The sequence below is a fragment of the Lithobates pipiens genome, unplaced genomic scaffold, assembly GCF_037356315.1.
Source record: "Lithobates pipiens isolate NorthernLeopardFrog02 unplaced genomic scaffold, aLitPip1_a1.2 Scaffold_13, whole genome shotgun sequence".
Classification (NCBI taxonomy): Eukaryota; Metazoa; Chordata; class Amphibia; order Anura; family Ranidae; genus Lithobates; species Lithobates pipiens.
In genome coordinates this window covers 230363758-230379424 of record NW_027507718.1, presented here as the reverse complement: position 1 = coordinate 230379424, position 15667 = coordinate 230363758, and the positions used below count along the sequence as shown (strand labels likewise).

Below are 15667 nucleotides of genomic sequence, written 5' to 3'. Positions count from 1 at the left end.
ATACAAAGTATGAACACCGATCTGTCTCTTCTCCTAAACAGTCCCAACCTCCCTACAGTTAGAAGACACCCAGGAAAAACAGTTGACCCCTTGATTGCCCCTTAGTGTTAGCCCCTTGTGTGTCAAAAGTGTCCAATTTGTCTGCCGCAATATCAAAGTCCCGATAAAAATCGCAGATCGCCACCATTACTAATAAAATAATAATAATAAAAATGCCCGTTTTGACAGGTACCCATCCCCACTTCCGGTAGACCTTGTCGCGTGAGATCTCTTGGAAGTTCAGCCCCCCTCCTCCTTCCCCCCTGCCAGGCCAATCAGAAAGTGCAACATGCTTCACGCATGCGCATCTGAAACAGTTTCCTTTCGTCGCCACAGTCCCACCAAAAATCGCTGATCACCGCCATTACTAGTAAAAAAAATTATAATAATAAAAATGCCATAAATCTATCCCCTATTTTGTAGATGCTATAACTTTTGCGCAAACCAATCAATATACGCTTATTGCCATTTTTATTACCAAAAATATGTAGAATACACATCGGCCTAAATTAAGGGAAAAATTGCTTTTTTTTTTTTTTTTAAGAAAAAAACAAATACCACCAAAATAAACCTCTATATGTGGGAAAAAAGGACGCCAGATGTGTGTGGGTACGTCGCACGACTGCACAATTGTCAGTTAAAGCGCTGCAGTTCCGTATCTCAAAAAATGACCTGGTCATTGAGTAGCCAAATCTTCCGAGGCTGAAGTGGTTAAGGGGGTAAATCCTTCTGGAGCTGAAGTGGTTAAAGTTTGCTGCACAACATTTAGACAAGCCTGTGAAATACTGGGAGAATATAGTCTGGTCAGATGAGACCAAAATTCAACTCTTTGGATGCCATAATACACACCATGTTTGGAGGTCAAGTGGCACTGCACATCACCCCAAAAACACCATATCAACAGTGAAGTTTGGAGGTGGGAACATCGTGGTGTGGGACTGTTTTTCAGCATATGGTACTGGCAAATGTCATGTCATTAAAGGAAGGATGAATAAAAAAAAATGTACCAAGTCATTCTTGATAAAAAAAAAAATCTGCCATCTACCAAAAGTATGGGTCGAAATCACCCCTGAGCAATGCATGCGACTAGTTTTTCTATACAGGTGGCATCATGAAGCTGTCATTACCAACAAAGGATTTTGTACAAAGTATTACATTTCAGTTAGTGAGCTCATTATTTTTTTTCCTGTGTCATTCCATTTTATTACGCATAACTTAAATTCTGAACATATTTGTTTTGGTTTATATGTATGTATGGATGGCATGGGTTGTTACTGACATGTGGTTAACATTTCATGTCAATAGCACCTTTAGAAATAAATGTACCTAGAAAAATGGTGACGTGTTCAATACTTTTTTTTTACCTGCTATATTTTATGGTATGGTATGATGTGGACCACAATGAAAGTGCAAGAGTTTTCATTCCAGAAACGCTCCTTCTGCTGCTTCTGGATACTCAAAGTGTTTCTTCACCAGCGGCATCTTTAAAGGGGTTGTAAAGATATATATATATATATATATATATATATATATATATATATATATATATATATATATATATATATAATTTTTTTTTTTTTAAATAACATGTTATACTTACCTCCATTGTGCAGCTCGTTTTGCACAGAGTGGCCCCGAACCTGATCTACTGGGGCCCCTCTCAGCTCCTACCCGCAAGAACTAACCACCTTCATGCGAGCTCTCTCACATGGTGGTTCGTTCTTGCGGGCGCGTTTCCGTGATACGGCCGGCAGCTATAGCCGCTTACTGTATCACTCAACCCCGCCCTCGGCGCACTGCGTCATTGGATGTGATTGACAACAGCTTGAGCCGATGACTGCGCTGCTTTCAATCCATCCACTCTAGCCAATCAATGGCCAGGCTGAGTGGTGAAGAGGACATCGGGGGCGAGCGGAGCAGGTGAATGGGCTCAGGTAAGTAAAACCCGGGGGGGGGGGGGCTGCGGTGTTGTCGGATGTTTTTTCACTTTAATGCATAGGATGCAGTAAGGTAAAAAAACGTGAACCTTTACAACCCCTTTAAGTAAGGAAGTATTGCAAACCACTGCCTCTCGAAACTACACAATCCCTTAATTTATAATTAAAAGGACACCTGAAAATCAGGAGAACATTTATCAAGCTCTTGCAAAACTGATATATTTTAAAAAGCAAGTTTAGTATATTTACTGAAAAGGTATACTTTTATTTCAAGCATAATGCTTTTATATACACTGAATTTCAGGTTCCCAGTGTAATAAAATTATTTTTAATTTGTAACACCACTCCCTCCGTACTGATGTTTATTTATTTTTTTATTTATCCAGGAATTTTTTTTGTTTCCCCATTTGCTTCAAAATTTCCAGGAGTTTTACATCTTTTATTAGCCTTGAGCTCCAACATAAGTCATTCTTTACAGCTTGACACTGAGGAGACATTTGTGTTTTGAAAGGGAAAGATTAGAAGTGACTAACAGTACATTTTGTATATCCCAAAGTGAAAAGGTTGCACTGATATCCCAGTTCAAGCCTATTTCTGAGAAGTTATTTTTAAAGTGAAACATTAGTGAAAAAAATATGGCTAGCAGACGGGATTTTTAATGCAGAAGAGAGACATGATGTCTGTTCTGCAATAAGTCTCTTAACTGCATGTCCGCCCTTACACTGAGCTGTGCATGTACATCTTGTTGTGCATTTTTGGGCAGTTCCATGCTGAATGAACTCCTGTGTGTGTGCGGGAGTGACGTCATCTCTGCCTGACCAAGTAAATTGGCCGGAGATTGGTACCTGGAAACCCACTGGCCAAAGAGGTCAGTGGCCGACAGGAAGTTCCAGGACACCACAGCACTGAAGGGAGGGTGAGTATAGTTTCGCTTGGAGAATCACTACCCAGTGGTATTTCAAATTAAAAAAAACTTGGAATGATGGGGTAAGTGGATAGCCAGAAGAGCACACGTTCCCTTCGAATCTTCAGGTAGATTTTTAGATAATAGGAGATAGTTCCATGTGTTCTTTTTTTAGCAATTTTGCAAATTGCTACACAACTTTTTAATGAGTTATATTTAGTTTTAACCTTTTGCATTTATTTTACAGTCTGAAATGTCAGTGCTGGAAAACAACACTCCTTCCACAAGTCAAGAATCTGAGGTAATAAAACTTGAAAATAAATACCACTATTAAAATTCCATAAATAATCCTAAATTGGTGGGAGGAACCGCCAAGCACTGTTTATGAAAATACTTTATCTGGCAATTTCCTCGTTCCATTTTAAATAGATTCAGCAAATACAGGATCTAGGCACAGTTTTTTTTTTACGCTTTGGTATAATACTCAAGAAAGCACGAGCTGCTCAAATCCTACATGGATCTTGTTAGGGATCTTTCTCTTGATGTTTGTTTAGATGTTTGGGGGGAGGGAGGCAGCAAAAATGTTCAGTTGGGCCATGTCTTTGCCAACTGCCAACCACCCTCAACTCCTTAAGCTGCAATGAGCAGTGGACGGGAATGTTTACAAGCGAAGCATTGCGGCAAAGTTTACATGACATGTAGCCTCTGACACGAAATCCAAACATGGATTGGGATTCAGAAGAAAGGCAGATTTAGATACAATTCTAAATCTACCATTAGTGTCAAAATTAGGACTTGGTATTAACAAAAACATTTTTACTGAGCCCACATTACAGTGGTATTCAAGGGATAATTGAAAAAGACATATATGACACAGTCTGTCTTTAACATTAACAAAACAATCTTAAGCAGGCTAAGATGGGAGCTTCATTGGCTATAGGATAGGAGGGTTTAGTTCCCTTTTAAAGCAAAACAAACCCCACTAATTTAACAGTTTCCCAAAAAAGTTACATTAAAGGCATGCCTTGAATGATAAATGTTAGTAGTGTGCTTATGTTAGCTCATTGTGTACATGAAGCAGGCTTTTTTGTAAGCTGAATGCTGCATTTGCTTGTCAGTGGCTTCTTTGTTACTCCTCCGTGTCCCAAGTTTAACATGGCTGCATCTTCTCCTTGGGAGGGGTGGAAATTCTTTATGTATTACATATTAGTTGAGGCTCAAACTACATGCTGCTGAATGCCTTGTCCCACACCAGGGAAAGCTTGTAAACAAGCGCTTTCCCAAATGAGACCTTTCTAAGTTTCAAGAACCCTCCTCCTGTAAAACCCCTAGACCATGCTGATCAGCCTCGACAGTGTGGCTGTCCATCACTTAGAGACTGGAGCTGTCTAGAAGTGGAGAGGGTGGAAAGGAGTTTTAATATCTAGGTTCACTGATCACACAGAGGGAACATGGATTTTTCACACACACACACACACATAACCATTTTATCAGGTACATAGACAACCTTCTTTTGAAGGATTCATCTCCTTTACAACTGTCGGAAAATATTCAAAGGACTATCCAGATTTTTTTATGCCTTTCGTTGGGTAATCACCTTCTAAAAGTCTGTATTTCAGCCTATCCTGGAATATCTACACCTCATCCTAGACATAACCAAGGCAAATGTTTTCCTTACGCCAAACAAGCTTCTCTTTCTAAGGTCTCGCATGCGGATTTTGGATAAAAAAGGCAACCTCTGTGAGTTTCTCCATAAGAATCCTAGTCCTCATAATTGCCTCATTCAAGACTGTTCCCTTCACCCAGCTCCACTCAAGGCCTCTCCATCCAGCACAACATTGTGATGGCTTGCAACAAATACTTTCCCTCTATCGAATTCAAGTGCTTCTGTGTAGACAAGCAAGGAACTCTATAGCCTGGTGAATCCCCAATCCAGCATTGGAAAAGGGAAAAGCATTGGAAAAGGGAAAAGCATTGGAAAAGGGAAAAGTCCTTTCTTTTAACAGATGCCAGCCTCAGAAGCTAGTCACCCAGGGAATCAAAGCTTACCATCAACATCTTGGAGATCAGAGCAATAAGATTTGCTTTGCACCAGTGGACCCTCCTCCTACAGGGATTACCAATCAGGTTGTCTTGATACAATGCCACAGCATTGGCTTATATGAGTCATAGAGCATAAAGGTGTCAGGGGTCAGGCAGCCTTGAAGGAAGCAAGTCTGGCCACCTCCACCCTGACATCCTCAATCTCCCAAGTAAGAAATGGGGGACCCCAATGTTGTGGACATCCTGATCTCCATGTTCAACAGTAAGTTATCCCTGTTTGTTACCAGGAATCCTCTAGAACCGGCATTTGATGCATTGGTAATCCTATGGACTCCATTAAGATTAATGCATGCCTTTTTCCTTTAGTGCAGATTCTTCCTCGGCTGTTCTGCAAACAGGTCAGTCCTGCTGTCCCAAAGTCCTCCCTTTACCATCTTACTTTTAAGTCACTAGCATTCGCAACATAGGTATTGAAGCCCAGATCTTGATAAATGGCAGTTACCACCATTTGAACCGATCAGGGAACTCACCTTGGGGGATATCTACTGCAAAGTGGCCTTCATAGTGGGAATCACATCTGTAAGACGTGTTTCAAAGTTAGCAGCCTCTCTTATAAGACACTCTTCCTAATCCTTCACAGGGACGAAGTAGTCTTACACTCTTTCTCCATAAGGTGGTATCAGCCTTCCACCTTTATGAAGATATTGTCCCACCATCCTTTTGAATGGCTCCCAAGGCTCACCATTGTTTGGACGTAATCAGGGCTGTCAGAGTCATCTGAAAGCCACATCCTCTAGACTTAAAACAGAATTTTGACCTGTTAGCAGTGTCTAGAAAAGGACACCCTACGTACAAGTCTACTAATTGTATGTGAATAGCATAACTCATTGTAAGCTCTTGTACTTTAAAAGATATGGTAAATTCATTACCCATATGTGCTTACTTCATCGGGTGGGTGTTTCCTGGGCTTTCTGCCATCAAGTGTCTGTTGCTCAGCTTTGTAAGGTCGCCACCTGGTCTCCAGTTCACTCATTCTCAAAATACTACCAGGTTGATGTCCAGACCTCTGCAGATGCAGCTCTCAGCCTCAATATTTTTTCATCAGCACTCTGAGTTGGGCCTTTGACTATTTTCTGTTTTATTGGACTCGTTGGCATGATTCTGTTTGTCTTGTCTATTGTTCTGCTTTATTGCTTGCAGACATCCCAGGGTCTATGAATATCCAGCCTGTATTCTTTACTGTATGATTAAGATACAGATTTGATCATCATCATCTCTAAACAAATAAGCTTATCTAGCTGCATCTACCCTTGTTGCCACACTTGCACATGCCATTATTTCCTCCTTGCTTAAAATCCCCTGACTTGGTGGAGCTCTTACTCATAATTTCAAGTATTCATGTTCCTTCCGAAAGCTTGCGCGATGACGTGTACAGCACGTACGACGGGACTAGAAATAGGAAGTCCAATACACAGCAAAGCACCCTTCCGCCATGTAAATCCTTTCTGGGCATGCACCATTCTTAGTCCGTCGAACTAGCCTACTGACGAGCGGATTGTCCGCTAAAACCAAAGTACCACGGATAGAATTTTGAAAAATCCGAAATACTTAGTACGCCAGACTGCACGCTGAAAAAGTCTGCTGAAGCCCACACACGAGCGGACTGTCCGCTGAAATGTGTTTCGACGGACTAAGTACGCCATACAGTCCGCCCGTGTGTATGCGGCATTAGGTTCCACAGTGGGTATAATGAGCATGTTTTACTGCATATACAGATTCCTATTACTGTTGGTTTAGTAACAGAGTTTTACCTTAATGCATTCTCTGCATTAGAGTGGATGCAAACCTGCCATTTTTTTTTTTTTATGAAGACTTCTGGTACAGTAGAGGATGTCAAGTCATCTGTGACCAGTCTTGTCTTGAAGAGTTAATCTAGCTCTGAGCAGTCCTCTTGTCTTTTTGTAGTAAGATAAAAAAACTACATACAGATAAGTTTGTGTTGCCACATCCCCCACTACTGTGACTGCTCGCTCATGAGATAAAGAAATGAGATGTCAGAGTGTGTTACGATTCCAGCTTCACATCCCTCCTCCTTTCTTCTCCAGCTCACCCAGGATTGGCTGCTCCCCACCTCAGCATGATTGGGCATGCTGAAGTCATGTGGTAACTTTTCTGAGTTTTTACTGGATGCTACTCATGGGACATGATCAGTGTGACTGAAGAGTAGGAGAGTGTAGAGGTGGGTGGGGGAGTCTTGTGACATCACGACTCCCCCCACCAAGCCTCGGCAAAGAGACCCACCCACTGATTCCAGAGTTTTGCAGGGCTCCTACTGCTGAAGGGGGTGACATTTGCAAGGTAGGGCTACATGCAGGAGGCTTGCATGTGTATATATACATTAATACTGTGCCATTAGTTTATACTGGGTGAGTGGTGGGTTTACATCCACTTTAAGGTAAAAAAAAAACCTGTGTCCAGGATTCCCCCAGTCCCTCCTTATACTTAACCAAGCCAGATCTTGATCCAGTGCTGTGCGCAAGACCAGCGGCTCTCTCCCCCCCTCCCCCCTCTCTCTCCCCCCTCTCCCCCCCCCTCTCCCCCCTCCCCCCCCTCTCTCTCTCTCTCTCTCTCTTTCTCTTTCTCTTTCTCTTTCTCTCTCTCTCTCTCTCCACACAGTAGTCTGATGGCAGCGGGAGCCATTGGTTCCTGCTGCTGTCAGTCAAATCCTATGATGGGGGCATGGCAAAGCCCCTCTGTGTCTATGGACACAGGCATCAGGAGGAGCCAGGAGCGTTGGCGAGGGTCCCTAGAAGTGGAGGATCAGGGCTGCTCTGTGCAAAACCATTGCACAGAGCAGGTAAGTATAATATGTTTGTTATAAAAAAATAACAAAAAATTAAGTTTAGAATTGCGTTCAGTCATAAGGTCATACGCATCTATTCATTGATCGTAGGTAGGGGTAGATGTTTTTCTCAGCCGTAATAAAGTTATTTTCAGCTGCATAGCTACCTTGTGGTTGAGTGTTCCATAGCTTTTACGCAATATGCTTCTTTTGTAGTATTTTTTCTGATTAGTAATTGATCTCGTTTCTGAATAATGATTGTCATGCATTCTGACCTTGATATTTCCTTACAGCTTATCAGCAAGATGCAAATACTATTGCAGCTGCTGTTTAGTCTAAAGGTAAGTGACATTTTTTTTCTTTTACTGATTAGTGTTTTTTGCTGATGGTAGTACATGTAATGGATTTGTCTCTGTCAACAAATTTAAAAATGTATTTACTCTTGTCCGGTGGAAGCGGGGATTCCTACTTTGACCCCTACTCATTTTGAGATGGTTATATTACATGTCACACAATACACCGCAAAAGGGCATGTTGATAAAACAGTGGGTCTGACATTCAGCAAACATTCTCTGGAAGTGAAAATTATGTGTTTTTATTTCACATAGTTCTTTATTGAAGTTTTAGAAAAGTATATTGGCACAGCAAGGAAACGCTTTGTTAGAATAGACAGTATTTGCATTAGTTACAGGAAGGGCACAGCCACATTAACAGTAATGGTCAAATAGGATTAAAAGCTTACAAACACAATCAGTGAGTAGTAGGATGTCGACTCCTGGGGGTTTGGGAGGGAAGAACTGAAATCAAGGACAGGGAAGTGGGAAGGAGGGCAGAGAATAGGGATAAACAAAATAACTAATGAAACAAAAATGTTACGGTCTGCAATGGAGAAATAAGATGTGTACATGTCGTCATTCTGAACTGAACACTTTGAGTAATTAAATCAAATAGACAAGAGTGAAACAAGTTTTTGATATGTTAAAGTGGTAGTAAACTCAGAATTTACACTTGTACCTATAGGTTAGCTTTACCTACAGGTTAGCTTATACTAAGGCTTACATGTAGGTACAGTGACTGTGCAGAGTTTAGGAGATATTCGCAGCTAGTGACATCACCAGCCATGTGCAGTGCACTCTGCATTCAGGTACAGTGAGTGTGCTGTCATTGCAGTAAGTGGTGTGACTTGTGCGCAAGTTTCACACTCGTCCGACCGTTTAAACGGCTGGAGAGCACAAACCTGGGAGAAAGACTGGTGGTGCCAGGAGCAACAACAGTGTGTTTTTGTAAGGCTCCATTTAAAGTGATAGTAAAGATTTCTACTTTCATCCCTTGAAATAGTTAAAAAAAAAAAAAAACAATATACCAGGTGGTGTCTTTACTTTTTACAATCTATCCTGTGCCATTCCACACAGATTGAGCAATTTGCACAATCTGCATTCTAATAACGTTTGTGTTGGCTAAGTTAAAAACGTTTTTTTGCTAGAAAATTACTTAGAATCCCCAAACATTATACATTTTTTTCCGAACACCTTAGAGAATAAAACGGCAGTCGTTGCAATACTTTTTGTCACACCGTATTTGCGCAGCAGTCTTGCAAGCACACTCTTTTTGAATAAAATAAATAAGACCACGGTAAAGTTAGCCCAATTTTTTTATATTGTGAAAGATAATGGTACACTGAGTAAATTGATTGCCAACATGTCACGCTTCAAAATGGCGCCCGCTTGTGGAATGGCATCAAACTTTTACCCTTAATCTCCATAGGCGACGTTTAAAATATACTACAGGTTGCATGTTTTGAGTTACAGAGGAGGTCTAGGGCTAGAATTATTGCTCTTGCTGTAACAATTGTGGTGATAACCCACATGTGTGGTTTGACCACCGTTTTCATATGTGGGCGCTACTCACGTATGCATTCGCTTCTGCGCACAAGCTCGTCGGGACGGAGTGCTTTAAAAAAAATATATATTTTTTTTCTTATTTAGTTTACTTGATTTTATTTTTTATTTTCACTGTCAGGGTAACTTTTATTCCTATTACAAGGAATGTAAACATCCCTTGTAATAGAAAAAAGCATGACACGTCCTCTTAAATATGAGACCTGGGGTCAAAAAGTCTTCAGATCTCACATTTGGACTTAAATGCAATAAAAAAAAAGTACATGGTGCAGCAGGTACATATCAGAAATATGAAGTGTTGGGTTTACATACTACTTAATGTCGCGTACACACGTAGCCGACTATCTGGCGGACTTCCCGAATGGGCTACTTGCCCACACACTTTTTCAGCGGACTAATACGGCGTACTAAGTCCGCCGTACTATCCGCCGTACTTTTGAAATGAACGGACTCGCCCACACACGTGGAGGAAAGTCCGCTCATTTCGAGCGCGTCTCCAGGTAGGCGGGGCCCGCGAAGGAGACGTCGCTGGCCCCGCCACCGCCACCTGGTATGGACTTAAAGGGGAACCCCAACGCCGAAAAAAATCGGCGTGGGGGTCCCCCCAGGTCCACATCAGGCCCTTGTCCGACAACTAACGGCCAGGGTTGTCGGGAAGAGACCCTTGTCTTCATCAACATGGGGACAAGGTGCTTTGGGGTGGGGGGGCCGCGCAGCCCCCGCTTCCCCAAGGCAACCCCCATGCTGAGGGCACGCGGCCTGGTATGGCTCAGGAGGGGGGGGGGGCGCTTGCTCGTCCCCCCCCCTTTCCTGGCTGGCCGGGTAGCGTGCTCGGACAAGGGTCTGATGTGGACCTGGGGGGACCCCCACGCCGATTTTTTCCGGCGTTGGGGTTCCCCTTTAAGTCCATACCAGGTGGCGGGGTCAGCGACGTCTCCTTCGCGGGCCCCACCTACCTGGAGACCCGATTGAAATGAGCGGACTTTTCTCCGGGCGGAAAAGTCGGCTCATTTCAAAAGTACGGCGGACTGGCATACGCACGGCCGGATTGTCCGCCGAAATGCAAGTCCGACGGGAAGATTGGAGTGCAAAACTACTTTCTAAGTACTTTCGGGTCAAAAAAGTACGCCAGAGGCTACACACGGGGGGGATTGTCCGGCGGACTTGAGTTTGCCGGACTTTTCCACCCGATTGTTTGATCGTGTGTACACGGCATAACAGGCGGAGGGTCCTCTCTAGTGCCTACAGACTTTTCTTTTTAAATTTGTATCTTATAGCTGGCCAGAGGGCTGAACGGAAAAAACGGATTCTTCCCAAACAAGCAAGGTGCCATACTGGGACATTATATTCTGGCAGTAGGACTTGTTGCTGTCAGAATACCCTTTATCAGTGGCTGCAGCCATTGATCGACAAAAGCTTTCCAACCTGTCTCTTAAACAAAAATCAAACTATCCACTTCTGTTGAAGAGGGATAGCAACATACTGATCGAAACTTGTCCAGTCTCTGCTGACCTGAGCTGTGGAGCCAAATTTTGATCAGTCTTTGGCCAGCTTTAGCCTTCCTTAACTGCGGCATCAAATTTGGAATTAAATTGTTTGCCTATTCTGATCTGCAGCATTCCCTTCAAACAGCTTAGTGATGTCATTATTTTGATCTCTTTCAGGCCGTAATCACACAACAAGACACCTACTTTGAGGTGCAGAGAGAACGTGAGAAACAGCTAAGACAGCAGTCATCAAGGGGCAATTGGTTGTTGGAGCAGGAGAAACAACGTAACTTTGAAAAACAAAGGGAGGAGTTGGCTAATGTACAAAAGCAGCAGGAGCAATTAAAACAAGAAAAGCAGCGCTGGGAGCGTGAAAGAACTAAGTCTCAAAAAGAGATGGAGGCTCATGAGATGAGGCTACGACAAAGAGAGGAGACTTCTCAGATAGAGAAGGAGAAGTTAGACCAGGAGCGGTCAGACTTGGAAAAACAGAGACAAGCTTATCAGCATGATTTGGAGAGGCTACGTGAGGCACAAAGAGCAGTCGAGAAGGACAGAGATCGCTTGGAGCAGTTGAAGAAGATTAAAAAAACAAGTGTTAGTGCTGGATCCTTTGCACCAGACTTGGTCCAGGTAACTTTGGTAAGAGTTCAGTTTTTTAATGCTCTGGTAAGGCTTAATGTACACGGGACATTTTTACAACCTCTCCTGAACGATTCAACTTGACAGATAGTAACCCTCGTTTAAAACATCCGTTTTGCCGTGTTTACATGCCACGTTTAGAAGCATTTGAAAAAAAATATATATATATGTATTTTTTTTTTCAAAATAGCTAAAAATGAAAAATACCTGTAAACGAAACATGGCTAAATGCCAATTACCGCGTTTAAAAGTGTTTGGCGTTTGAAATGCCTCTAAACTCAGAGTCTGAACTCATTTGTTTTCTTTACAAAAAAGGACTCTAAACGCAACTGCCTAGAAACTACTATAAACGACCCTGTGTACATGTGCTGATAAGATAACTTAGCTCGGGGGCAGCTGAAAAAAATGTCCAACTGCTCCTAAACATCCGTTTAGCAGCAGCAGTGTACAATGAGGCCTTAAGCTCCTTTTTACTAGCGAGCAAGATAGAGAAATTCACTGTAAAGTTAAGCAAGGGGGTAGCATGTCTTTTAATGCATTGTCCACAATAGAGAATATTGTAATTTGTTATTTGAATGCCAAGACCCCATCAATAATGATTGTAGCAGGAGGGCAGAGGCTTCTTCTCCTGGTGTCCATGCGTTCTATAAAAAGGTAGAGTTTAACTAACAACCATGTAAGGCTAATCCTGAGAGAAACGCATGCTTCGTACGCATTTATCTTCTCCACACTGCGGTAGTCGAGGAAAATTTGAGTGGAGCTGCTTTTCTCAGCATATTGGAAACCTCAGAAAAAATACATTCTTATTCTGCCAGGCTAGTGTCCCATTTTTGTGTAAAGCCTGGTGTAAACCATTGCACTACATGACATGTATGGGGCAAGGGTTTATGCTTTTCTTTCCGAATGATAGTTTCTAAATCTGCTACATTCGTTTCTGTTAATCATCTTTAATACAAACCTGTCCCCAGGTTAAACGACTGCTAAGATTATAAAGCTGGCATAAGAGATTATACAGACTCTAAGACCCCTTTCACACTGGGGCGTTTTTCAGGCGTTTTTCAGGCGCTTTAGCATTAAAAAAAAAGTGACTGTAAAGCGCTTAAAAAGGCCTCATCTGCAATCTCAATGTGAAAGCCCCAGTGCTTTAAGAGCCCTTTCACACTGCCAGTGCCCGAAAAACACTGGTAAAGCGCCGCTTAAACTAGCGGTGCTTTACCAGAGTTTTTGGAGCACTAGTGGGGTGCTTTTAACCCCTGCTAGTGGCCAAATAAAGGGCTAAAAGCGCCCACTAAGCACCGCTGCCAAAAAGTGCTTTGCAGGAGCTTCCCATTGATTTCAATGGGAAGGGACGCTTTAGGAGTGGTGTATTCACTGCTCCAAAAGCGCTGCAAAGAAGCTGCTTGCAGGATTTATTTTGACGCTCTGCCAGCGCAGCGCCTCATTGTGAAAGTACTCAGGTTTTCACATTGGGATTGCAGATGAGGCTTCTTTCAGGTGCTTTATATGCCCTTTTGTTAACGCTAAAGCGCCTGAAAAACGCCATAGTGTGAAAGGGGTCTTAGGTCAGCAAAATGCATTGCAATCAGAATGTAGCTAGTCAAGTATGCCGTCAATTCAGTTTTGCATTCATTCGTTATTATCGCTACAAAAATGTATGTTATGGGAAACTATAGTGTGTTTTCAGTTGGAGCTTTTTTTTTATTAACTATTACCTGTAAGTAATTTTATTTCCCTAGCTTTGATTTTCCTCAGTTTTGGTTACTCTCTAGTCTTAATTTATAAATGTTATTTCTTATGGTCAACAGTATAACAGGCAGTACAATTAGTAGTTCTTTTGGAAAGAATTGTTGAGGTATATACATTTAAAGATGAACTTCATTCAGATATAAAAGACAAGGGTACATTTATATTTTGTACATAGTGGGCTAGAGTTACTAAAACTGGAGCATTCAGAATATGGTGCAGCTGTGCATGACAGCCAATCGGCTTCTAACCTCAGCTTGTTCAATTGAAGTAGAACCAATATTTTTTTTCCATTTGGATAGCTCAAGGAAGGGTATAACCCCTGTCAGATTTTTTATTTTTATTTTCCCATTTATGTCCCATTGCAGAGATTTAGATTAACTTTTTGTCCCATAGCCAAACAAGAATTGAGAGGAAATCTCTGCAAATTAAGAGAATTCCTGGGGGACCCCCAGGTCACCAAAACTAGTTTTGTTCCATTTCTTTTCTGGGGACAACCCAAATTTGAGATTTTCTTTTACTTTTACTTTCAAAGATAATAGTAAACAGGACAAATAGGGGGACACAAACAACAACAAAAACTGAAGCACTCTAATCCCTCTCCACTGTCCAAAACCCCCCAAAAAAGTTTTGCCTTTAGTTATACTTTAAGCATTGGCAATAAGACATAGAAGCTTATTGGTTTATATGCAGAAGTGAGCCTGATTTTGAATTCTCCAGCTTTAGTAAATCGCAGTGTGAGGACTCAATATCATCCCCTTGTTGGTCCCCTATACAACAGCACTCTGACGGGGAAGGGTCAATTAAGGCCTTGGTTACACCCGCAATACTGTCTGAAGAGTGATCTGTGGGGTATAATTCCTGCCATGAAGCAAAGCAATCAAACTCAGCACGTGTAAACCCCCATCTGAAGTTGAAGCATCATGTATACACTTTCCAACTAAATGGGAGTATTGGTGGGGTTGTAAGACTGTGGGTCTACCATGTGATTTTACTGCCCGCAACCTATAGTGTAAATAAGCCCTAAGAATGCTGAATGTAATTGTGCTGACAAATGCAGATAAGCGGAAAGTGCAGAGTAACAATGTAATTGGCCACCTGTTTTTTCTTTTACGGTCATGTCTCAGGCTTCAGGAGGGACAAGACCTGTGTTGTTTAAATTCAATCAGGTCTTCTGCTATACTGGACAGGGCTGTACTGTGTTACAGAAATGAATGAACCAAAATAATAATCCTTTGGTTGGTACAACAGGTCCCTTATATGTATTTGTGTTTTTAGCTGTTTGCCTGGGGTACAGCTTTAAAGTAGAACTATTTACTTTTTTTCTATTTTGGATAGTGCAAGGGAGAGTTACACACCAATATGCTACAAAAGTCTCTTTTGCCACTAGTGATTGTCTGTACTTTCTATCCAGCTGTTTTAATTTATATATATTTTTTTTCCTAGGGTGTTCCACATTCAGCAAGCTTTAATGGTGAAGGAATGCAGAGCCTGGAAGGGGCTAGCCAGCTTGTTATGAAACCTTTAAACAAAACCAGTGCATCTGTATCAGCAGCTGATTACCTGGAGAGACCTGAAGTTATGCGTCGGGATAGTAGTTCCACAGACACAAGGCCAGCATTGAAAAATGATGTGCCTTTCCATTTGTTAAGTGCCATGAATCAACTCCAAAGGCAAACATTACCTACTAAACAGCAGATTCCCACTAAACTGGCTGCACTGAGCAAAAGCGGAAAGGATAAACCTGGCAGAGGAAAAGCTTCACATCGTACAGATAGTTCAGGTTAGCACTTCCTTATTTGTAATTTTTAACATTTTTATATATTTTAATTAACGGTTATATAGCCTCTGTTTATCAATATTTTTTTTTCTTTTATTATAGAAAAAGTGTCAGTTATAATTAGTTGTCTTGTTTGCTGCTATAGAATGGATAGAACTAAGCACACATAACTTGTCATGCTGCTAAACAGAAGGCCTAATGTGATGGATCATACTTTTAGGTCCCATTCACACCATGGCGGTCTGCTAACAGGAGTTGCATTAAGTCAGCCTTACATTTGAATTGACTAACCACCACAATGAACTAAACATCAGATCTGCCCCGATTTTTTTTTTTCCAATGTACTGCAAGG

At 41.8% G+C, this 15667-nt stretch overlaps 1 protein-coding gene across 3 annotated transcripts in view; it reads left to right on the top strand.

Moving 5' to 3' along the window:
• Positions 1 to 15667, top strand: part of ARHGEF18 (Rho/Rac guanine nucleotide exchange factor 18) — a 569373-nt gene that overhangs the window by 513520 nt on the left and 40186 nt on the right. For all 3 annotated transcript variants that reach the window (XM_077476320.1, XM_077476319.1, XM_077476321.1), the window contains 4 exons: positions 3128 to 3181; positions 8059 to 8106; positions 11328 to 11792; positions 14982 to 15318. In XM_077476320.1, the coding sequence (XP_077332446.1) occupies positions 3128 to 3181; positions 8059 to 8106; positions 11328 to 11792; positions 14982 to 15318 (904 nt within the window). The remainder of the gene's footprint in view (positions 1 to 3127; positions 3182 to 8058; positions 8107 to 11327; positions 11793 to 14981; positions 15319 to 15667) is intronic.